We start from the raw sequence: 24,469 nt of genomic DNA, 5'->3' as shown, positions 1-24,469 counted from the left end.
CAATGTGTGTGTGCAGCACATTAAGGTGAAGATGTGGGGGAGAGGGAGTTTTGCCCTCACCCATGCTGCCAGGGAGTGTGTGGATGGTGACCCTGTCCTGCTTTTTATAGCTTTCTGTCTCCTCCTCATTGCCTGGCTGCTTCTTCCCTCTTCTCTCTCACTGGCCAATGTCTATTCATTTCTTATGGCCAGTGGTTTCAGTCTCTTGTGCTCTTTCTGTCCATGCCTCTCGTTTATCTCATCTTCTGCTACCAAACCACCAACTGCTGGTAGGGCTTTGCACAGACAGACATTCTCTCCTGCAAAGGCAGCGCCCCCACCATCACCGCGTCACCAGCTCGCCCCAGCCTCGTGCAGAAGCCAGTGCCCTCTGCGCCTCGCTGGCTCATGGACTGCCCGTCCTGATGAACACACTTAGTACATGTGCACCAGATGGGAATAGAGTATCATTAGCACATCACTGTGGGTGTAGTTATAAAGTTATGTGCTATCTGCCCCCCTTTCAGTGTTCCCTGTGATCACAGACTCTCCTTACATTCCCAGCTGCCCGAGCGGAAGTGTGCAGCAGCCCTGGGGAACGGTTCCGGATCTTCCGGGCTGAGAAAACATACGCCGTGAAGGCCGGAAGGTGGTACTTTGAGTTCGAGGCTGTCACTGCTGGGGACATGCGCGTTGGCTGGAGCAGGCCAGGCTGCCAGCCTGATCAGGAGCTGGGCTGCGACGAACACGCCTTCGCCTTTGATGGCTTCAAGGTGAGTGGGCGCCAGGCAGCAGCTACGGGGTCGGAGGCGTCCTCCCTGCCGGGCCTGGCTTTCCCGGAGGCCCCAGGGAGCACAGCCACACAGCCCTTTCCAGAGCACACGTTGGGAAGATGGTTCCCAGGGAAGCTCCTGCCCTTGTAGTTTCAAAACATTGTTCTCCACTCACAAACACAGGAAATGCCTTGTCAAAAAGATGAAGCACCATGTCTAACAAAAGTGTTAAAAATACATATACTCATTAAAATGCATACACTTTGACACAGCAATTCTATGGGGAAAAAAATCGATCCTCAAGCAATAATTAATGATAGGTAGACACCTTTAATAACTATAAGAATACCTAAGGCAACGCGGTTTATAATCACAGAAAGTTTCCATTTTCAGCATCGTTAGGCATTTTCATTTCTTTGGCTGTGGGGAAGTTTATTTTATTTATACATCATATAAATGTTTGAATATTATTTTATCTGTATAAAATATTAAAAATTTGTGTGTATGAACATAGTCACAATAGACTAATAGTCATTTTTGCTGATAAAATAGATCTCTTATTCTTTTATTTGTTTTCTCTGATTTTCCTTCAGTGGACTTCTATTCCTTTTACATGAGGGACATTTAATGGGGAAAGGGAATTAGAATAAATAAGCAATGGTGTGGGAGTTTGGTGGGGGGCTCTCAGGCAGGCATGGAGGGAGAGCACTTCTAGGCTAGGAACTAGCACTGTGTCCTCTAGGGCATTGACCCTCTTTGTTCTGAAATGTCTTATCTTTATTTTTCCTGGATTCTGCTTTTTTACTTCAGATGGGACAGTTGAACACCTTGTGAGACCTAATTTAGTTAAATAAATTTTCTAAAAACGAAGTATTATCCATGAGAAGAATCATATTATTGTTTTGCTTTGGTGACTGTATCTCATTACATATTAGATCACAGTGAAGGTGACATTTAGAGTAAAGTTAAAAGATTTACCTGGCAAATTAATATCACTAATTTTGTACCTACAGATCAATAGAATATACTATAGATTCAAATATCACACTTATCTTCTGTTTATATCAAACAATATTGGCATCTATATTCAGTCTTAAGCTTTTTATTTCAGCAAACATTTTATAAATATTTTTAGGTTTGGTTTGAAACTTTTCATTTTATTATACATGGTGGGGCAAAGGTATACAGTTCTTTGTATGGAAAATAATATAATAATAAATAATAATACAAAAATAAACTTGTGTGTATTCACAACTGTAAACTTACTTTTGCCCCACCTTGTATATTGAAATGCTTTAAGATTCCCATTTTGTTATATATTGGTGCCATTGTTCCAAGGAATGGAACTTTATTTCGAAATGGATGAAAACTAGAATGTCATTCAATGATAAATTCCCAGCTTGAGTCTCTGCTCATAATTCTTTGTATTTGGGGGAGTAGAGAGAAACCACCCGTGTCCCGGGAAGCGTTCATTGTAGGGAGAAAAATAAAATGTGAAAGACAGAGTTTTCTTTTGAATAGAAAGTATGTGGAGTAGGTTTTTAAAGTGATAGATTCTCAAAATGATGAGATAGCATTTGGGCTTTTCTCGAGTCAGTGCACATAGTGTTGCCATTAGGGACTTAGGACTCCCAGATCCCAGCTTTTGGTGGGGGTGGGGAGAGGAGGGCTGCTGTGAGTCCTACAGACAGTGGGGGTGCGTTCTCCTGGCTTTCTTGGTGACAATGACTCTTCTGTCCCCAGGCCCAGCGGTGGCACCAGGGCAATGAGCACTACGGGCGCTCCTGGCAAGCAGGCGATGTCATGGGGTGCATGGTGGACATGACGGAGCGCACCATGATGTTCACACTGAACGGCGAAATCCTTCTTGATGACTCAGGGTCAGAACTGGCTTTTAAGGACTTTGATGTTGGTGACGGTAAGTGTCTTGGGGGCGGCACAAGGAGGCTCTTTGTTCTGATGCCCGTGACCCTGTCTTTGGTTGAAGGTGAGGGCAGAGGAGCTGCCGCTGGAAGTCGCATGGGCACCCTGTTTGATCAGACACCCTTGACATTGTTTTAGCAGAGGCTTCTCCGCACCACTGAGCTAAGGCAGAAGTGGCTTCTTGAACGTGCATAAGAAATAAATGGCAGGCAAGAGGCTCATTCTCCACAAATGTTAAGTTTTTATTTAGTATTTCCCTCTGAGCTGCTTATAGCTTCTGTCTGCTCATTCATTTCATAAAAATGTAATGAGAGCCTCCCCGTTCAGGCCCTCTGCTGGATGCTGAGAGGACAAAGATGAATAAACACTGTTCTGTCTTTATGTGATGACAATAGACCAGGGAGTCCACACTGTGTGATTTCTGATCAGTGAGAAGTTTGAAATAACGGGATGCACAGTGCAGGGAGCAGGCAGCTCTGCTGTGGCTCCGAGGTGACCTGGGCAGGATGTAAAAGATGAAAGCCCTTCGTGAGGCAAACACTTCCAGGAAGGGGGCCACTGGCCACACGGGGCTATTTTAATTTACATTAACTTAAATTAAGTTAAAAATTGAGTTTCTTGTCTGGCCATTGTGGCTCAGTGATTGAGTGTTGACCTATGAACCAGGAGGTCATGGTTCGATTCCTGGTCAGGGCACATGCCCAGGGATCCTGGAGGATTGGCTGCTTAGCATGCATCTCATGTACAGAGTCCAAGGTGAGGAGGGACTGATCCAGAGGTCGCAGTTAGTGAATTATGACGCTGAGATCGAATACTGCCCTCCTGACCTTACGACTAATACTTAGCATCGGGTCTCTTTTTCTGGAGCAACACTTGAGATCATTCCGTACTAACAGGCTCTTATACTAATGGGACTGAAGGTTTTGATTCTTCTTTCTTCCAGGATTCATACCTGTGTGCAGCCTTGGGGTGGCTCAGGTGGGAAGGATGAACTTTGGAAAGGACGTGAGCACCTTGAAGTATTTCACCATTTGTGGCTTACAGGAGGGCTATGAGCCATTCGCCGTTAATACAAACAGGGACATTACCATGTGGCTAAGCAAGCGACTTCCTCAGTTTCTCCAGGTTCCATCAAACCATGAACATATTGAGGTTTGCTTTTTCTTAAAATATCAGACAGTTGCTAAAAAACAGGATTAGAGTATCTTTACACATGTGAGTTTTACTTGGACAATTACTGTCACTTACTTAAAATGGTGACCCTGATGTGTTACACAGAAATAGAATTAAACATAAGCTCAGCCTTGATTTTAAACACTTTATGAGTAGCTGACTAGACTGATGAGTAATAGTTAATTTTCTTTTTTTAGAGGCAATCTCAGGCTCAGTCTGAAGAGATGCCGTTATAACATGGATTTCCCAAACCCTCTTCTGAGTTAGAAGCAGAACTATGGGTATATCTGCAACACAGTCTCGCTATACTCAATCGTCTAATTTACAAAATCACACCACTTGTGGCTGCGTTTGGGGTTTTAAAGACATGAAACGCGTGGTCTTTAGAAACCCTGAATCCACAGTGATGGCTGGAATTGAGCTATTGCTTCTCTGTGTGCTAGGTGACCAGGTTAGATAGAACCCCCAAATCCACAGTGATGGCTGGAACTGACCTATTGCTTCTCTGTGTGCTAGGTGACCCGGAGAGATAGAACCCCCGAATCCACAGTGATGGCTGGAACTGACCTATTGCTTCTCTGTGTGCTAGGTGACCAGAATAGACGGCACCGCGGACAGCTCTCCGTGTTTAAAGGTCACTCAGAAGTCCTTCAGTTCCCAGAACAGCAGCACGGACATCATGTTCTACCGGCTGAGCATGCCCATCGAGTGCGCAGAGGTCTTCTCCAGGACGGCGGCCGGGGGGCTCCCGGGTGCCGGCCTCTTCGGGCCCAAGAGTGATCTGGAGGATTACGACGTGGATTCTGATTTTGAGGTTCTGATGAAGACAGCTCATGGCCATCTGGTGCCCGATCGAGTGGACAAAGACAAAGAAGCTACAAAACCAGAGTTTAATAACCACAAAGATTACGCGCAGGAAAAGCCCTCTCGTCTGAAACAAAGGTCGCTGATCTCTGCAAAGTGATTCAGTGTGAGCTCGTTCTGTGGGGAGGGCTGCTGTGGAGGCCAGTTTTTTCTTTCTGTTCGCCCTTCTTCATGCACAAAGGATGCTATACGGGCAGTTAAGCACCCTGTTTGTCATCTGATTTGTTACCACAGATGTACTCTATCCCGAGTTACTTTTTTATGCCTTTTCATTTTGGTAAAAAAACAAAACAAAAACAAAAACAAGAAAATTTACCATCTTAACCACTTTTCAGTTCACTTACAAATTTTAAGCGTACAGCACAGTTGAGTGAACAGTAGTGTTAGTTGTGATCACATTGTTGTGAAACATCTTCAGCACGTTTTCATCTTGCAAAACTGAAACCCTATACCCATTAAACAAGTCTCCTTTCCACCTCCCCCCAGGTGCTGGTAACTACCACTCTACCTTTGGTTTCTATGAATTTGACTAATCTGGTACCTCTTACAAGTGGAATCGTACAGTATTTTTCTTTGTGTGACTGGTTTGTCTCCTTAAGCGTAATGGCCTCAAGGTTCATCCATGTTGTAGCATGTCAGACCTTCTTCCCTTTTTTAAGGCTGAGTAATATTCCATTGTGTGTATAAACCACATTTTGTTTATCCGTTCGTCTCTCCATTCATTGATGGATGTTTGACTTGATTCTGCCTTTTGGCTATGGTAAATAGTGCTGTTGTCAACATGGATATAAAAATACCCTTTCAAGACCCAACTTTCATTTGTTTTGGATATATACCCAGAAATGGGATTACTGGTAGTTCTATTTTTAAGTTCTCAAGGAATCTTCATATTGTTTTCCAGAGCTGTTGCACCATTTTATGATCTTACCACCACTATACAAGGGTTCAGAGTTATTCACATCCTTGTCAACATTTGTTATTTTCTGTTTTTTTGTTTTGCTTTGTTTTTTTTCATAGTAGCTATCCTAACGGGGGTGAAGTGGTAGCTCATATAGTTTTGATTTGCATTTCCCTGATAATTAGTGCATATCTTTTCATATTCTTATTGGTCATTTGTAGATCATCTTTGGAGAAATGCCTTTTCAAATTCTTTGTCCATTTTTGGATTGGCATGTTTGCTTTTCTGTTGTTGAGTTGTAGGAGTTCTTTACATACACTGGGTATTAATCTTTAGCAGATATATAGTTTGCAAGTATTTCCCCCCAAGAGTTAGTTTTCAAAATTTCTGTATTTACTTTCTTGGTTGAAACTTAAAGAGTATTCTCTCTAAATAGTATTTTTATGGACAAGAAGGCAACTCATTTTAGCATTTTGCCTTGCACTAAATCTGAATTTCTGAGCCTCAGCGTGCTCTGGGTTAGATAACTGTTTGTTGTGAGAGTCTGCCTTGTTCATGAAACATGGTCTCCATCTACCAGATGCAGATGGCACACACTTGGCCCCCATCCCATGTTATGACAACCAAAAATATCTCCAGATGTTGCCAGACATCCTCGGGGGAGTGAAATCGCCCTGGTTGATAATCACTGAACTAAGCTGATTATTTGCTTATATTTGAAGGAAGCAGAACTTTTACTGTTGCTTACTCCCAGGTCTGTCATATTTTCAGATTTTTGCTTAGAAAAACAAAGCCAGATTACAGCACGAGCCATTCCGCGAGGCTCACTGAGGATGTCCTTGCCGATGATCGAGACGACTACGATTACCTGATGCAGACGTCCACGGTACGAACTAAGCTGATTATTTGCTTATATTTGAAGGAAGCAGAACTTTTACTGTTGCTTACTCCCAGGTCTGTCATATTTTCAGATTTTTGCTTAGAAAAACAAAGCCAGATTACAGCACGAGCCATTCCGCGAGGCTCACTGAGGATGTCCTTGCCGATGATCGAGACGACTACGACTACCTGATGCAGACGTCCACGGTACGAGGCTGCAGCTCTCGTCATTTACATCAGGCTGTCACTCATCCCATTTTACATTTCAGTCCACTTGAGTCATCATACTTAGCAAGCTTATTTTTAAAATAAGTTTTTCTTATTTGGGGAGGGGATTAAAAGTTGAAAAATATATGGATATGCAGTAAAAGAGCTATTTTAGGGAAAACAGCCTATTTTTTTTTCTTGGCAAATTTTGAATTTGTGACCTAATTTCTCCAAGGACATATAATTTCTTTCATCTTTGTGATATGTCTAAAAGAAGATCATTTATATTTTGTTAGAGGTCAAGTTTTGCTCTGTGCCATTTAAAGTTTTCAAAACAACTAAATGCCAAATGGAAAAAATAGGTAGTAGTGTCCCTCAAGTACCCCCATGTTTGAGACTGATTTTCACATACTAGATTGGAGCTATTTCAAAGTGATTTTAAGGTGTGGAAATAAGACAGATTAGTGCTAGGAAAGATGGGCCTATTCACAGGTGTAGAACTCCAGCACCGATTAGCACACTGTAAGCCGGCAGAATTCAAAGCTTACCTGCCTGATGGGTGATGATTGTATTGCATGAACACCCTCTATATGTACAATACATATGGTGTGCGTATTGTGTGTGTCCTTCCACAGTCATGCACGCACACTCGGGAGTATCAGAGCCTTGCACCATTTAGCACGTCTGCTCAGAGAGAGACTTCTCTGTGCCCATCATTTCTAGTTGAACTCCAGATCTCTGCTCTAAGGCTCTTCTTATTCTGCAGTGTTAGTCTTTGGTGTCAATGACACTTCATTAGGCCCAGTGATTTTAAACAACTATATCCTTCAACAATTCAAGGGCGTTGCAGTTCAGATTGGTTCGTGTTACGTTGCCAATGCCTGCCTTGCTGTCTTCACAGTACTATTACTCGGTGAGGATCTTCCCTGGACAGGAGCCGGCCAGCGTCTGGGTGGGCTGGGTCACGGCCGACTTCCACCAGTACGACACGTGCTTCGACTTGGACAGAGTTCGCACCGTAACCGTGACTCTGGGAGACGAAAAAGGGAAAGTGCACGAGAGGTTGGTTTTCCTCCCTTTCTTACAAGGGACAGCTGATGGAAATGGTGATAAACCTAGGAATTCTCTTGCTTGGATTTCATACCCGGGGTATTATTTCTACTTATAGGAGCGATATAGTCAAAACCTAAATGTCAGTGACCTTTCTGTTGCTCAAACAAGCCAGTGAGGAATCTGAGTATTTAAAAGTGAAAACCGTTATAAAGTGAGAGCAGCGCATCCCTTTTCGGGTAACAGTCGTGTTCCTTCAGCTGACATCGCACATGACTAACAACTCAGGCTGCGAGTCGCAGCCTTTGTGCCAGGGATTAGGATGGGGAAGGTGAGACAGGGAGCATGTGGTCTGACACGCATCCTGGGACCTGGTTTGTGGGGGGAGACGATTGAAGACTTGAGGGGCTAGTGGTGGAGACCAGGTGGGCATGTTTCAACTCCGACTGAGGAGCAGTGGGTTCTTTCCTCAGCCTGGCCATTGACTCGCTGTGTGGCTTTGGGTAAGTCAGTTCCACTTTCTGTGCCATCCTTTTTCATTTGTAAAACAAACCAAACTCAAACCAAACCTTCAAAAAAGTGAAGAAGGCCATTCTCCTTGCGGAAGTAGACAGGAGAAGACCTGACATTTGCACCTACCTCTGTGCCCATGCGTCCCCTGGTCCTCCATGCGTTGCTTTTCTTTTATAGCCGCACCTCGTTTTTGGTGACTAGAAGTTCACTCTCTTGCCTTCAGGTTTTAACACCTGAAACATTAGAACTTAGACCTTGAGGCAGTGGGCTGGCAAAACTCTCCCATGAGGAATGCTTCTTGTCAGTGTGGGTGCCCCAAACCACCTGTCTCCAGGAATATTCTTGGGGGATATATTTGGTTTTCAGAGAAGGTGATAGTATAAGGGGAGCTGGGGTTGGGCCACCTAATAGATGACTCTGTTGTGGGAATAGTTGAGGGAAGGGTTGTTGAGTCTTACGTACGCAGTGCAAAGAAGCACAGCTGATCTGATTATCCAGAAACTGACCAGCTCACCTTTTTAAAAAAAATGTTTATTTTTTAATCTTCACCCGAGGATATTTTCCCATTGATTTTTAGAGACAGTGGAAGACAGAGGGAAAGACAGAGAGAAACATCGATGTGAGAGAAACACATCGATTGGTTGCCTCCTGCACACGCCCTGATCAGGGCCTGGGCTTGGCGGGGAGCTTGCAACCGAGGTACTTGTCCTTAACTGGAATTGAACCCAGGACCTGACATCCTATCCACTATCCAGACTGGCTAGGGCCATCTCACCTTCTTGTTCTTTGCCTGCCTGTAGCCTGTTTTCCCCCTGGCCTCATTAATCTATCTGCTATCTGGTGGCAGACATAGTGAAAATACCAGTTTTGTTGCCATCTCTGGTGAAGGTTTTGCTGAGAGTGAAACTCGGGAAGCGTCCGTAAGGGGGCATGCTTTTAGCCAAATGGTAAATGTATTGAATGACTGGTGCTCAGGTGAATTTGCCTGAGGACTCTGATAGTGTTAAACAGGAATGCTTCTCATCTCAGAACAGTGGTTACACACACACACACACAATACCTCTGAGAATGAAAATTATCAATTTGGATGATTATTAAATAAACTTCTTTGAACCTCAGAAAAAGATCCAGTTTGGTTTGAGTTTTTGGAGGGAAGGTGCAGGCCAGTTCTTATGTGGTTCCAGCTTGTTGACCCGTCTCCATCAGGTGTCAGTCAGGGGCGTGTGTGACCTGATCGAGAGCGTCCACCGGTCAGCGAGGCTCAGGGTCAGACTCGGGCCCACGTGCACCTCCCCCACCACAGCATGAGCTTGTTGCCTGCGCAGCATAATCTAGGTTTAGTCTGCGAGACCTACATGCTTCTGTGACACCTGTGGTTGTACAAAGATAAAACTGTTTTTGAAATTCAGCATCAAACGCAGCAACTGCTACATGGTGTGTGCGGGCGAGAGCATGAGCCCCGGGCAGGTCCGCAACAACAACGGGCTGGAGATCGGCTGCGTGGTGGACGCCGCCAGCGGGCTGCTCACCTTCACGGCCAACGGCAAGGAGCTGAGCACCTACTACCAGGTACCGTCTGTGGGCGCTGCTTCTCCGCAGGGAAGTGTTGTTAACCATTAGAGGAAAGCACAGTCTGTAAGATGGAAACGCAAATGAGAAAAAAATGAAAACAGGCCCTGGCCAGTGTTGGTCAGTGGTTACAGCATCTGCCCACCCACCTAACAGTCTTGTGTCTGATTCCCAGTCAAGAGCATGCACCTGGGTTGCAGGTTCTATTCCAGGTCCAGGCCAGGGCGCGTGCAGGAGGCAAATTACAGATGTGTCTCTCTCACATCGATGTTTCTCTCTCTCCCCACCTCCCTTCCACTCTCTGTAAAAATCAATGGGAAAAATATCCTTGGGTGAGGATTAACAACAACAAAAAAGAAAATGAAAACAGGACTCAATGAATTATGTATTTTTACTTCTGCTTGAATAATAGCTGTGCCTTATGCCTCTCAGAGCAAAAGTACATTTCTCCTTAAATGTTCACGTAGCAAAGAAATGAAATGCTCCAAGTAATTGTTGAAAGACAATATCCATGTGGGAGAAAGGAAAGTCTCTGGTTCGCTTTTGTGAAGTGTTCCTTAGTTGTTGTGAAGAAAATACGTGTTCTTTCTGTTTCTTCCTCTGCTAATATTATTAAATTCGTTGGTTTTAAGGTGGAGCCAAGCACCAAATTATTTCCTGCAGTTTTTGCACAAGCCACAAGTCCCAATGTTTTCCAGTTTGAGTTGGGAAGAATAAAGGTAAGAAAGACTCATTCTTGGTATTACATTTGGATTGTGTTCTGTTAGGGAATAATATGTACTTCTTAAATTAGTACTGCTATTAATCCTATAAATAATTTTTAAAATATATTTTTTTATTGATTTCATAAAGGAAGGGAGAGGGAGAGAGAGAGAAACATCAATGTGAGTGAGGGTGTGGGTTACAGACAAGGGGGGTGACAGAACAGACAGGGAGAGAGAGCCACGTGGATGTGACCTGTGTCAGGACCTGTGGCACCGAGAGCAGCTTGGAGAGAAAACCTGGAGGATGTGGGACGCTTCCGAGGCCAGCGAGGGTGTGGCAGAGCCACGTGCCTGCCCTGAAGGGCCAGGCCTTTTCCTTCACAACATTTTCTCCTTTTAGGAGCTTTAGCCCAATTTCTGCTCTTTCTTGTATTGGCTTCGGTGGACACGCAGTGGGTCTTCCTTCTGTTGTCTGTCCTGCAGAATGCTAGTCATCGTTCCCCGGGAGTATCATAAACAGTTCTTCTGCTTCGTCCCCTAGAACGTGATGCCTCTCTCGGCGGGACTCTTCAAGAGCGAGCACAGGAACCCCGTGCCTCAGTGTCCCCCGCGCCTCCACGTGCAGTTCCTGTCCCACGTCCTGTGGAGCAGAATGCCCAACCAGTTTCTGAAGGTGGACGTGTCACGGGTCAGCGAGCGCCAGGGCTGGCTGGTGCAGTGCGTGGACCCCCTGCAGTTCATGTCCCTGCACATCCCTGAGGAGAACAGGTCTGCGCGCCCGGCACCCTCCCACCGGGCCCCTCCACCTGACCACTGTCCGGGGCTCCAGGTGGCACTGGGGACACAGATTGAGTGGCTCATGTGAAAGAAGTATGTACTTTTAAAATGGATTCTGTAGTCAAAGGAAAGACTTTGGGCATATTCTGGCCCGATTCTTGAGGTTTTGAAAGGTCATGACATGTGGCAGAAGCAGAATGGCCTGAATGAGGAGCCTGTGTAAATGCCGTTTCCCAGCAGGAACTCTCCTCACTGAAAATGTCACTATAGTGTGTGTTTCCTGAGTGGCGCAGACCTGGTGGCGTATGTGTGGGTCTGGGAGGGAGGTTGGTTAGAGGGAGGTTATGTCCCAGGAATCACCTGTTAGCTCCTCTCACTGGCAGGCGGCAGTGCTCACAGGTCAGAGACAAGGTGCAGCCTCTGCAATCGAAGGCACTGTTTCCTGGGTTCCAGAAACCAGCCAGCCCAGTAGGGAAGGGGACTTGGGGTTTCCCAGGGAGTGCTCATGTTCTGAAAGGAGGGGTCCCCAGGTTCAGACTGAGACCAGTATCTAAGTGGTGCCCAGAACTTCGGAGGTATGGACAATGAAGGGGGTGCAAGCACAAGAGGGTGAACATTTTCAACATAAAATTCTTTATGGAAGAAATCTTGTAAAACACCTAGAACGGACTTTTTCTGCGTGTCATGGAGAAAGAGTGTGGTTTGCATGAGCTCTTCTGTCCCTGTGACTGAGCATCCCCTGCCCCCGCAGGTCCGTGGACATCCTGGAGCTGACGGAGCAGGAGGAGCTGCTGCGCTTCCACTCGCACACCCTGCGGCTGTACTCGGCCGTGTGTGCCCTGGGCAACCACCGCGTGGCACACGCGCTCTGCAGCCACGTGGACGAGGCACAGCTGCTGTACGCCATCGAGAGCAAGTACATGCCCGGCCTGCTGCGCACGGGCTACTACGACCTGCTCATCGACATCCACCTGAGCGCCTACGCCACCGCGCGGCTCATGATGAACAACGAGTTCATCGTGCCCATGACCGAGGAGACCAAGAGCATCACGCTCTTCCCAGACAAGCACAAGGAGCACGGGCTGCCGGGCATCGGCCTCAGCACCTCGCTGCGGCCACGCATGCGCTTCTCCTCGCCGAGCTTTGTGTGCCTCAATCACGACTGCTACCAGTACAGCCCCGAGTTCCCACTGGACACGCTCAAGGCCAAGACCATGCAGATGCTGACTGAGGTGGTGCAGGAGGGCGGACTGCGCACGAGGGACCCCGTAGGGGGCACCACTGAGTTCCTCTTCGTGCCGCTTATCAAGCTCTTCTACACGCTGCTCACAATGGGTGTCTTCCAAGGGGAGGACCTGAAGCACATCCTGCAACTGATTGAGCCCCGGGTGTTCAAGGAGGCCTCCCTGGAGGAGGAGCACCAGGCACCACTCAAGGAGCCCCACACCGAAGATGCCAGGCCCGAGGGCATACGAGGGGATGCGGCAGAGGGGCTGCTGCAGATGAAACTGCCTGAGCCTGTGAAGCTCCAGGTGAGGGGGTGAGTGGGGGGCTGCAGGTGAGCGGGGGAGAAGGGGTGGGGAGCTCAGGATTGCACATGACCAAGGCACTGAAACTGGCCTGTGGGGGTTCCTGTATAGCATAGTTGTCTAGAAAATTAATGTCCAGTTGTGTTTGGGACTCATCAATCTAACTTTCTTACATTTGGATTGAATTTAATGAATTTTCCAATTGAGTTAATTGAGAATAGTTAATAAAAGATAAATTTAGTATATTTGTCAAGGTGGTTTCCTTGGCTGCGTATACGTCTGTCTACCATGTGTGTCTGCAAGTCTGGCCTGTTTGTGTGTGTATGTATGTGTGTATACATGTACTTGCGTGTATATGTAGATTTGTATGTATAGATGTGTGTCTATATGTGTATCTGTGTGTACAGTTGTGTATATGTGTATATTGGTATGCATGCGTATAGTTGTGTACGTGTATATATGTATATTTATGTGTGTACATTTTTATGTACATATCTATATTTCTGTGTATATGTACATTTGTCTGTGTGTAGGTGTGTATACGTATATTTGTGTGTGTATATTTGTGTGCGTGTCTGTGTGTATACAGGTATATTTCTGTGTGTGCAGTTGTGTGTGTGTGTGTATTACATGTGTAGAAGCGTGGGAGATGGCCTTCTGTCTGCCAGTCCTCTCCCTCGGGCTCCTCAGCGGTTCCCTGTGTCTTGTTTCTGCATCTCACCACGTTTCGTTGGGATGCCTGAACTCCAGGCATTTTGTAGCCCTCCCTATCCGCCTGCATTCCTACCAGCCTCAGGGCACTTGTCCCACAGCGGATGTCACTTCCTGCACGTGTTGCTAAGGAGCCAGAGGCATGGCCTGTCTTTGTGCGCACGTGTCTGAGGCCCTTTCTTCAGCCTCTGGTCTGTAAGGTCCCGTGGGTGTGGGCCCTGATGGGCCCTGTTTCCCTCTCTGTCTGCAGAGCCAAGCACAGTACTGGGTGAAGGAACAGGGGGCCCACCCTCCAGAAGCGCCACCCCTGGGGGAAATACATACTTAGTGATACATCTCTCTTCATGTGTCTCATTGCTAATTCCCTTGCTGGTCTGGAAGAATAGAATGGATTAGCAGAATACAGAAACTTCAATGGGATCGCCGTGAGAAAGGCGCGGGGAGGCCTCTGTAAGCTGAGGTCGGACACGAGTGTGTGTAGACAGGAGCGGGAGAGGGTCCTGGGAGCTTTGCACAGGACACGTGGCCCCGCAGGCTCTGAAGCAGGGAGAGGCGGTGCGGCTGCAGCCGAAGGAGCTGAGGAGAGAGGGTGAGACAGGCAGACGGCAGCTCTCACAGAATGGGGCTGATGGCTAAAACCAGCCACACGATGGAGTTTGAATTTTATTCCAAGTTCCATTAAAACCGTGAAGAATTTTAGCAGGAAACTTTTATCCTAAAATCACAGTGCAGCTGTTGTGAGTAAAACAGATGAGAGGGGAAGGCAGGGTGGTCCAGGGCAGACTGAGTCAGGAGGCTGTCACGTGGACCCAGACCCCAGGGGATGGTGCTTCCATGAAGGTGGGCGAAGGAGGCGGAGGGAGGGGGGCGGACAGTAGGCCCGCTTCAGAGCAGCATCGACAGACATACTCCTGTGGGTAGTGACACACAGCGCCTCGTATTGAATCACAGTTGGTGTTGGTGTATTTAAGTGTTTCCGAAGCTTGGGCAGAGCATTCCCTGGTAGGCATATTTTGAAAGGCTCACTGTGCACTTAGAAATCCTTTCGGATTCCTGTGGGAGAATACCCAGTTAGTGAAGATGCTGTAAAACCACCTAAGTTACATGCAGAGTCTGGAGGTAGACAGTTCTAGGATTGGCGGAACTCAGTGATGTCATTTGAAACCCAGGTCTTAGTATCCTGGGCGACCCTCAGTCGTGGTTTCCAGCCTAAGGTGTGTTGCCTCATCTTCCTCGAGTGATCATGTCGTGACCCAGGAACACTCTCCTTGAGAAGAGGGTGTTCTGGTCTGTTGTCAATGATGGAAAGTCTTTCCCAGGAGACCCCTGGCAAGCTTCTCATATATCCCATGGGCCACAGCACCTACAGCTGCAGGAGGCCAGGACAGAGTGTCCACCAAAGGGACATGCATTTGCCAGGATTCTGGGCGTAAAGGAGAGTGTCCAGCTGGGCATCTCTGCCACTGACTTTTATTTGATGTCCCAGAACTCTAGAGATTCATGACTTACACTTGGTGCCTTGTCATTGTCTTCTTAGATGTGCCTGCTCCTGCAGTACCTCTGCGACTGCCAGGTCCGACACCGCATAGAAGCCATCGTGGCCTTTTCAGACGACTTTGTCGCTAGGCTCCAGGACAACCAGCGCTTCCGCTATAACGAAGTCATGCAAGCCCTGAACATGTCGGCCGCACTCACAGCCCGGAAGACGAAGGAGTTCAGGTCGCCCCCACAAGAACAGGTACAAGAGGGAGCTGGAAACCCTTCCTGTTTACTGTTTAGCTCACTCAGGACCCAGGCCCTGCAAAGGGACAAGTGCATTTCCCTGTTCTCTTTACACTAGCCAAGTGGCGGTAGTCAGCAGTCTTAGTGTCACCCAGCAGTCTACTTGTTCAGTTTAAACAATAAGAGGCTTATTAAAAAGGTGTGTCATGGCCTCTTTGAGGAGGCCAGTGTGCCAGATCCTGATGTTCTACAAATGGGAACAATATGCAGCCCAGGGGGTCCTCATGGCCAATGCAGTTACGTCCCAGCTGCAGGAGCCCTCCACTCCTGGGACACAAAGCTAGACATTTTAAAAATTTTATTTATTTAGTTATTTACTTTTTGTTTACTGTTAATATATTATTTTTAAATTGAAGAGAGAGAGAAGGAGAGAAAGAGAGAGAGAAGCATTGATTTGTTGTACTTACTGATACATTCATCTGTTGGGCAACATTTTACGATACTCCAAAACAGGTTTTGAGCAGCTTTGCTGTGTTGTTCCTGAATCCACTTTTCTCTCATTCTCGTTCTTCCTCTTCCTTGTTTCAAACTTTCAGATCAATATGCTTCTCAATTTTAAGGATGACAAAAACGAGTGTCCATGTCCAGAGGAAATTCGAGACCAACTCTTAGATTTTCATGAAGATCTGATGGCACATTGTGGTAAGGTCTTTGTGACCTACAGCTCTTGTTAAGTGCACATTCACTGCTTCAAAAGTAGCTCTTATGTAACAGGTTCACTGCTACAAAAGCAGCTCTGTATGTAACAGGTTCACATATAATCATGATGCCAGTTAGGGTTTATCTAAGAATATTTATTATGATAAAATGGTTAATGGGCCCTATGTGGGAAGTCAGGCTGTCAGATGAAGCAGAAGATGACTGAAATTCCCCTCTCTCTTCCCTCTTTCCCTGGTGACAGGGAACAAGGGGGGGGGAGCGTGGATTGTAACTAGATGCTTTGGGCAGAGAGCTGAGTGTTAGGTTGATTGAGTCTAACGAAATTTATTTACAACCAGTTGTATTTAAACTGACTGCGTGGCCACTTTTTAGGCCAGTGAAATTCAGCATGTCTCATGAAATTAATTAATGCCTAAGGGAATCCTTCATTGAATTATATGTTAGCAGCCAGATCTGTGAAGGGAATCCTCCCCCTTCATTCTAAGAACTTGCATAGTGGGATCGATTCGATGCTGCGGGCGTGTGCGTCCTCTGTCTCCGTGCAGTGGTGTGGGTGAAGGCTGCTCCTGTGAAAGACAGTGACCTGGCAGCCAGTTCCTAGGAGATCTGCACGGCCCCAGGGGCATTATTTTTATTTTCTTTTAATAAGGAGAATAAAAGCACTGCCTTGCGTATTAAGTCAGCTTATGAATGAAGAACCACTGAATGACTGCCGTCAGGTTATATACCGTGTATATACCATGAATATAGCATGAAGAAGGGGACACTCTACAATGGTAGAATTATTGCTTCAGACATAAAGCATTCATGCTTTAGGTACCTAATGAGGCCTGTTCTACCTGTGTCTCAAGTTGTCAAAATATTACTGACATTTATGGAGGCAAGTGAGGAGGAAAGTGGGAGGTTTTCGGGCCGGCAGAACTGCAGGTCCAGGCAGACGGCGCCTGAAGTCAGAGCTGCCTGTGTCGGCGAAAGGAGCAGACTGGGTCTTGTCTCCTGAGAGAGATTTTGTCCTCTGTTCGGTTTATATTCCGTGCCGGCTGCTGAGGGCCAGGAGCCCACAGGAGCAGGGGAAGAGCAGGCAGGAAGAGACGCCACACATGAATGTTGCTGCGAGTGCTCCTGGGCAGGCTTGCTCGGTGTTGTCGAGTTTCCAACGCTGTGAATGGAAGAGGGTGCAAAGCCTGAGAATTCTTTTTCTGAAATGTACTTTTAAAACAGGTTTTTCTGTTCTTCTTTCTCTTCCCTATTTTCATACTAGGAATTGAGCTGGATGACGATGGGTCTCTGGACGGAAACAGTGACCTAACAATTAGAGGGCGCCTGCTGTCCCTGGTGGAGAAGGTGACGTCCCTGAAGAAGAAGCAGGCTGACAAGCCAGCGGAGAGTGCCTCCGACAAGTCCTGTAAGCAGTGGGAGAGGCGGAGGGGCCCCGCTGCTGACACTTACCCATCCTTTCAACGATGTCGCACTGGAGAGCCAGGGAGAAAACTGATTCTTGAGTAGATGCCTGTAGCCGCCAGAGGTGCTCAGCAGCATCAGACGATACTCGTAGAAATAGATGGAGAGAGAGCGCATTATGAGGGGGGATGGGCTCTGGGAGCACTAGAAGTTTAGGTGTTTGATTGGAGACTGTGAAGAGAAAGCAAAAGGGAGTAACTTAGCCTTCCTGTCTAAATACCATGCAGTTGATTTTCAAATATTCTTATATCAAGTTAAACCTTTTCTTAAGGTTTCAATAGGTAGTGTGTGTAACTCTATTTTGGTCTGGTTCATGCATATTTTACTTAACTGCAGAGGAAGCTGCTACTCTTGAGTCAAGTCGGCACAGGGCAGTGAGTCTCAGACACACACTCGCCCAGAAGGCTCGGGAGTGGGTCTGCGACCCACCCTGACACCTCACTCCTTTTTGAAGACAATTTAAGTGACTATTGGGATCCAAATTTAAGTATAAATGTAACAACATGAGGTCACTGCTGCAAATGACTCAATGAGGAGACAACTGGGTAAACATCTTGCTCCTTGAATGCCCATGATTGACCTTTATAGGGACATGTGATGTCAGGTCTTCTGGGGAGAAGATAATGGAACAAAGAAAATAAAAGTAAAAGTAATAGGACAGCTCGTATTAATGGTTGTATAGATTGCCAACAGTGGTTTTGAAAAAGTGGCTGCAATTTTGAAACAACTAAAACCCCTTCATTATAAGAGTAGTCCTTAAAGAAAAGTTTGTCAGTTTGCGTATTTCCATTCTTGCATGTCCTATAACTCATCTTTATTGTACTGTATGTATATGTGTGTGTGTATATATATGTATGAAATTCAAAAGCAAAATAATTAGCATGAAATAGCATAATTGGGAAATCATACAGAGCAAGAATGGAATAAAATTGGTTAGTATGAATGTTCTAATTTGATGCCTTTTTGAATTTTGTTACTTCCATAGGATTCTACATTTTCAAGGTTAAAGTGCTTTGTTCTCTTCTCCTGTGGTGGGTCTGCAGCCACCACTAAATGACTAGGGATGCCCACATGGAATTGTGGACATATGCAAACTCACTAAACACTGAGTTCCATTTTGCAAAGTGTTTACAGAACAAAATTAAAGAATATTTTTTGTCTACATTGTAAAATATTCTGGGCTGCATCACTGATGAAGGGGGATTATACTGAACAGTGTTGAGGGAAGTCAGATGTCATGTAAATGTAGACCCATGACAGGTACATGCAGTGGTCCCCAGGCCGCTCACACATCAGCCACCATAGGAGCCAGTGGAGATAATAGGTGTAATTTCACTTTGTATGTATCTTATAGAATAGCTCCTTACCGATTCCCTGTTAAAATAAAAGTTAGGGAGAGTTACATAGCAAACTTTAAAATGGTAGAATGTTTAAAAAGATCTATGTAGTTTCAACTATTACTACTGCCACTGAAGCAGCTGATAACTGGATGAGACAATTTATCAATTACCTGCCATGTGCTTAGTATTATTCTAAATAGTCCAAGGGTAGAAAATTGTAGGCTTAGCCCATTAGCGCAAGGAAGATTCACTGAGTAAAGGGTAAAAAATTGCCTAAAAGCCAGGACAGATTAATTTTGGTTTTCATGCTGGAAGAACATTTTGATAAGTAAAAGTGTAAACTGGTTTTTATATGCTGAGTACAATTTAGATAGATGGAGGAGAAAGTATTTGGAAAGGCAGTGTCTCTGAATAAAGAAATTGAGGTGTAATGACTGCCACCACATCTAACCATAATGTAGAATTTCCAGCAAACTTTCGTGCACAGACTGCTTCCTGTGGCATGAACAATGTTAAGTAACGAAAGATTAGGTGAATGTTTCAGATCACACAGCCCAGTAGATATAGAAATAGAGTGATGCCCTAGGCCTGCCTCCTGCTTAAAAGTCATACTCTTAGGTGGCATGCTTCTCGAGCTTGGAAACTGTTTCAATACTTAAAAATATATATATACATAATTTTTAAACCCCAAGCAAAAAAATTCCGTATTGGTGTATTTATATTAATTCACGGTACAATATGCTGCAGCAAAGCCATACACCGACCTGCACACTTGCATATTGTGTCTCAATATCCACACGGGAGATAGCATTATCCTGTCCTTGCAAGTGTGAGACTGGGTGATCACTGTGCAGGACTTTACTTCCTTCACCATGCAGTTGAGTTGGAGAAGAGTCTCTAAAATCACTTTGCTGACTCTTCAAGTCTTTTCATCTCTGCATGTATTCATAAAATAAAAAAGATCAGAAAATCTCTTTTCCAATTTAATGAACCATAGAAAATACTCTCCAAATTCTCTTCAAAAACCATTCCTCCCCCTGCCCACCATCCCACAGGCCCGTCATCAACTCATCACTTCTGATTAGATTAGATTCTGGTCAAAAGGCACCCAAAAGTCCCTTCCCTCAATGCAAATAAATAAAAAGAAAAAAATATAGAGAGAGAGACACACACACACACACACGTATACATGCATATACACATACATACACATACACACACATATATACACATATATATTTAAATGATTATTATTTTCTTCTAAAAATATTCCTAAATATTCTGGTACAAATATAGATATGAGTTTGGGACTATGAAATATGCAGTTGAAATCACTTTAATGATATATATATATATATATATACACATACATACACATACACACACATATATACACATATATATTTAAATGAAGTTTATTTTCTTCTAAAAATATTCCTAAATATTCTGGTACAAATATAGATATGAGTTTGGGACTATGAAATATGCAGTTGAAATGCCCACTTTAATGTCGTCTCTTATTATTTTCCTTCTTTAAAAATATCAACAATGACCCCGCAGCCACTCTTCAGCAGCTGATCTCTGAGACGATGGTGCGGTGGGCTCAGGAGTCTGTCATCGAGGACCCCGAGCTGGTGAGGGCCATGTTCGTGCTGCTTCACCGGCAGTATGACGGCATCGGGGGTCTGGTCCAGGCCCTGCCCAAGACCTACACCATCAGCGCTGTCTCCGTGGAGGACACCATCAACCTGCTGGCCTCCCTGGGCCAGATCCGCTCTCTGCTGAGTGTGAGGATGGGCAGAGAAGAGGAGAAGCTCATGATTCGGGGACTAGGGTACCTTTAATCCTTACGGCCTTTTGTCTTACGTGTGTCTTCTTTCTGACTGATTATCCCAATACCAGAACAGTAGGTGCATTAATAAACATACACTCTTTAGATTGCATGATCATTAAGTTAGATTGTTTTGTTTTTAGAGATGATGTTTTAAAGCTAAATAGGAAGGTTGCTCAATAATGAAACATGTCTAATTTTACAACTAGATGTAAAGATGGCTGTGATACAGAGCAAATACCTTTGAGTTTGTTTTTTAATTAGTTACTCAGAAATGTATAATCATATATAAAAATACAGGCTAATAAAAACACACTAAAATCCATGAGGAGATAAACACTCTCCAGCAGGAAACAATAAGAATGTTTGTATCTACTGGGCCGTGAAGGAAGAATGGCGAACTGCGAATTCAGCATCATAACTTGTGCTTCATGTAGATTTGGGGTTTAACCTTTGCACCTATGCATAGTTTAAGGAACCCCAAGCTGAAAAATTAATGTAAAAATTGGCCCGGTGGTATGCTTTCTTAGCTCAATTTCCTCTGAAATCTTGCAAGAAAAAACCTAAATAGTAAAAAAAAGTTAGCCCAAAATAAAAAACTGCAAACACATAGGAAACAATTCACCATAAATAAGGGTCTGCAGTTACAATGAACTATGGAGTTAGAACACCTCCCCCAAGAACTTCAGATAATAGGATGTTGGAAAGAGAACCTAAAATCACTGTATGCAAAGGAATAAATGAAGTCTCTAAAAACAAGACTTGCAAAAAGTCCAGGACGGTTTGAGAAAGATCCAAATAAACTTCTAGAAATGAAAAATAGGAGAATTGATATAAAAAAACAGGTAATTGAATTACAGGTAAGATATAGCTGAAGAGAAAATTAATGAATTAGATAATAGAGCTGAGGAAATTACTCAGCAATGCAGCACTGAGAGATAGAAAGTACAAAAGAGAAGTTGTGAGACCGAAGGGATAGTGAGAGGAGGCCCCGCATGTGCAGAAGAAGGTTGCTAGGAGACACAATGGGGGGACTAAAGGACGGATTGAAGAGCTATTGGCTTGAGTTTTTCAGAGTGGATGAAAGATGGGAATTCACAGATTCGCAAAGCTCCAATAGTTCCACATCGACAGCTGGAGAGGCCATTTTAGAATAAAGTAGAGAGGAAAGCCAGAACACTTGCAAAGGAACGATATTTAGAATTCCCAACGGCAGGACTGGAAAACGTGACTCAGTGTGGGATTGTTACCAGGGGAGGATCCCACACAATGAGCTCGTGCTTTGTGTGGTTTTGGAGAGGAAATTTACATCCATATTCAAGAGAGAGAGAAAAACAGGTATTTCTGAGTATTTACTTACAGCCCCTCATTGAAAGGCCTTCTAAAGGCTGTACATTTGAGAAAGGAAAACGGAATTCAGAAAGAAGGAATGGGAGGCAATGTGTTTTAGTGAGTATGTTACTGGTGTGTACCTGCATAAGTCTAAGCAATCAGTAATTTGCATTAACTTGGGGATATGAAAGTAAGAGGGAACTAACATACCAGAGAAAAAGGAAAGCTTAAATTAATCTATATGACGTTTACAAGAAAAATACTTTAACATAAGGATGTAGGAATCTGGAATGTAGAATGTGAAAAAGTGATGTAGAACACAAATATTTAGCAAAAAAAAAAGCTAATCTAGCTATATAAATATCAGATAAAAACTGAGATAATGAAGATGACTACTGACATGGATCAAATAGAATGCAAAAATAATAAAAAGGATTAAAGCAGATATACTCATAGATCAATAATTTATATAGGAATTTTTCTATAAACGTTGAAACGGATTCATTTCTATACAAAAGAAGGTTGAACACATTTGGATATACATTAAATTAGGATGATAAGTGTCCAAAACTGTATTTCATATTAGTGAGTGTTTATATATTTAGTACATTTCTTGTAATTGAAAAGAATAGACAACTTGTTTACTATTTTTGGTAGGCTACCAATATTTTTGAGGAAAACTCAATTGCACTTATTAACTTTTGTGGCTTAACTATGATTGCTCTTACTTTTCCGTACATGCCAGTATTTCCAAAAGTTGATTAGATTTCAGATAAATATTTTATTGAAATTTTGCTCTGACCTGTGTTCCTTTGTAGGGACATTATGAATAATAAAGTGTTTTACCAGCACCCTAACCTCATGAGGGCACTGGGGATGCACGAGACAGTGATGGAGGTCATGGTGAACGTCCTTGGTGGTGGGGAGTCCAAGGTAAAGGAAAACCTTTGAATCTTGGGGTGGCGTTTATTGCACCTCCTTGAGTGCATGCATGTCTTAAACCTTCTCCGGAGGACTGTTTAAAAGACACCTTTTGGAAAACCTTACCGATTGAGAGTTGGACGTACTACTAGTGTTTTTTTTGTCTTTAATATCTATAACAATTTTTATCCTATGCTGTGTGATTTGCTGTATCCCTAATTATTGTCATTTAAGGGATGTTTAGAAACTTTAAAAGTTAATACTGTACTGTTTATTTAAAATTTAGAACTATAAGTCAGTTTCTTCACGTTACACGTCCATAGCACACACATGTCCTTGAGATCCAGCCGCTCCCCTTGGCAACCGGGGCTGCACTCAGTTCCCGGTCCAGACCAAGACTTGAGGATGATGCTCTGGACTATTTGTTGTAAGACTCCAAAGTGAATTGTTAAGGGATTAAAATTTAAAATAAAGTTCTTCAGAACCAAATGAACAGAGTAATATATCAAATAACTTCAGATAAATTGGTATAATTTTATAATGTCTGATTTCCAAAATGTATTTCAATAATTTTTGGAATTTCACTGTGTTTTTCAAAATATGGAAATGAGTCTATAATTCTCATGTCCTGTCACCATTTAGACAGACTTACAAAGATATTTATAAAATGCTGTGTTGAAGAAGGACCCCAGGCATCATCGAGCATCCTAGAACAGGATTTGGCTCTCAAAGGACATGTGTCTGATGAGGTCCAGCTTCCGGGCAGGGTGCTCCTTAGAGCAGAGGAGTCCTGTGCCATCAGGAGATTGTGAATACCTGGAATTTTAATGATAACCGCAGTGGCAGCACTGATGAATCAGAACCTGTGGTTCCAAATATTACACTGGGTGTTCTTCACAGACTGCCTCGTTTACATCCCCCTTTCTTGTCCAAAGTGAGCAGTATTATCCTCGTAATTCCAGGTTTACGTAACCAAGTCAGTGAGCTTGCAGTTTTCCAAGGAGGCACAGCTGCTAGTGGGCAGGAGTCACACCGAGTCTGTCTGATTCCTAACCCGGGCTCATGCCTCCTTCGGGTTGGGCTGTAGATTACTTCCAAATCCAGCCATTGATGGTGATGAGGTTTCGACATCAGTGCCAGGCTTGCTTTTCTGGGGCTCAGGGACAGATGGGTCAGAGTCTGGAAGTGGGAAGGTCTTCGGGCCAAGGCTCTGCAGACATGGGCACACACGGGTTAACAATGTGACTCAATTTTGTAAAGATGGTTTGCTTTCACAGCTAATTAAATGCTCTTTATGCAGGAGATCACTTTTCCCAAGATGGTAGCCAACTGTTGCCGTTTCCTCTGTTACTTCTGTCGTATAAGCCGGCAGAACCAAAAAGCTATGTTTGACCATCTCAGTTACTTATTGGAAAACAGCAGTGTTGGTCTAGGTAAGTAAGGGTTTGACTTTTATTGAAATTTTGTGATAAAAATAATACACATATTTCAATGTAATGTCAATGAACTCAGAGGAGTGCCATATGTATCGCACTTCGAAATTAAATTTTAAGTAAAAGTGTGTTCTACACGGAATTCATAGTTGCAGCCCAA

General features: G+C 44.3%; 1 protein-coding gene across 1 annotated transcript in view; it reads left to right on the top strand.

Annotated features, from left to right (window-relative positions):
- RYR2 (ryanodine receptor 2 (cardiac)) overlaps nt 1–24,469 on the top strand; it is a 176,751-nt gene that overhangs the window by 49,489 nt on the left and 102,793 nt on the right. Inside the window, exons 25-40 of the mRNA XM_014529274.1 lie at nt 544–752; nt 2,496–2,670; nt 3,619–3,827; nt 4,438–4,790; nt 6,382–6,496; nt 7,598–7,758; nt 9,669–9,828; nt 10,461–10,547; nt 11,074–11,300; nt 12,061–12,841; nt 15,087–15,287; nt 15,868–15,973; nt 17,253–17,396; nt 20,353–20,626; nt 22,774–22,888; nt 24,177–24,309. Of these exons, the coding sequence (XP_014384760.1) occupies nt 544–752; nt 2,496–2,670; nt 3,619–3,827; nt 4,438–4,790; nt 6,382–6,496; nt 7,598–7,758; nt 9,669–9,828; nt 10,461–10,547; nt 11,074–11,300; nt 12,061–12,841; nt 15,087–15,287; nt 15,868–15,973; nt 17,253–17,396; nt 20,353–20,626; nt 22,774–22,888; nt 24,177–24,309 (3,450 nt within the window). The remainder of the gene's footprint in view (nt 1–543; nt 753–2,495; nt 2,671–3,618; nt 3,828–4,437; nt 4,791–6,381; nt 6,497–7,597; nt 7,759–9,668; nt 9,829–10,460; nt 10,548–11,073; nt 11,301–12,060; nt 12,842–15,086; nt 15,288–15,867; nt 15,974–17,252; nt 17,397–20,352; nt 20,627–22,773; nt 22,889–24,176; nt 24,310–24,469) is intronic.

The sequence above is a fragment of the Myotis brandtii genome, unplaced genomic scaffold (genome assembly GCF_000412655.1).
Source record: "Myotis brandtii unplaced genomic scaffold, ASM41265v1 scaffold679, whole genome shotgun sequence".
Lineage (NCBI taxonomy): Eukaryota > Metazoa > Chordata > Mammalia > Chiroptera > Vespertilionidae > Myotis > Myotis brandtii.
This window is presented reverse-complemented; position numbering and strand designations above follow the sequence as displayed.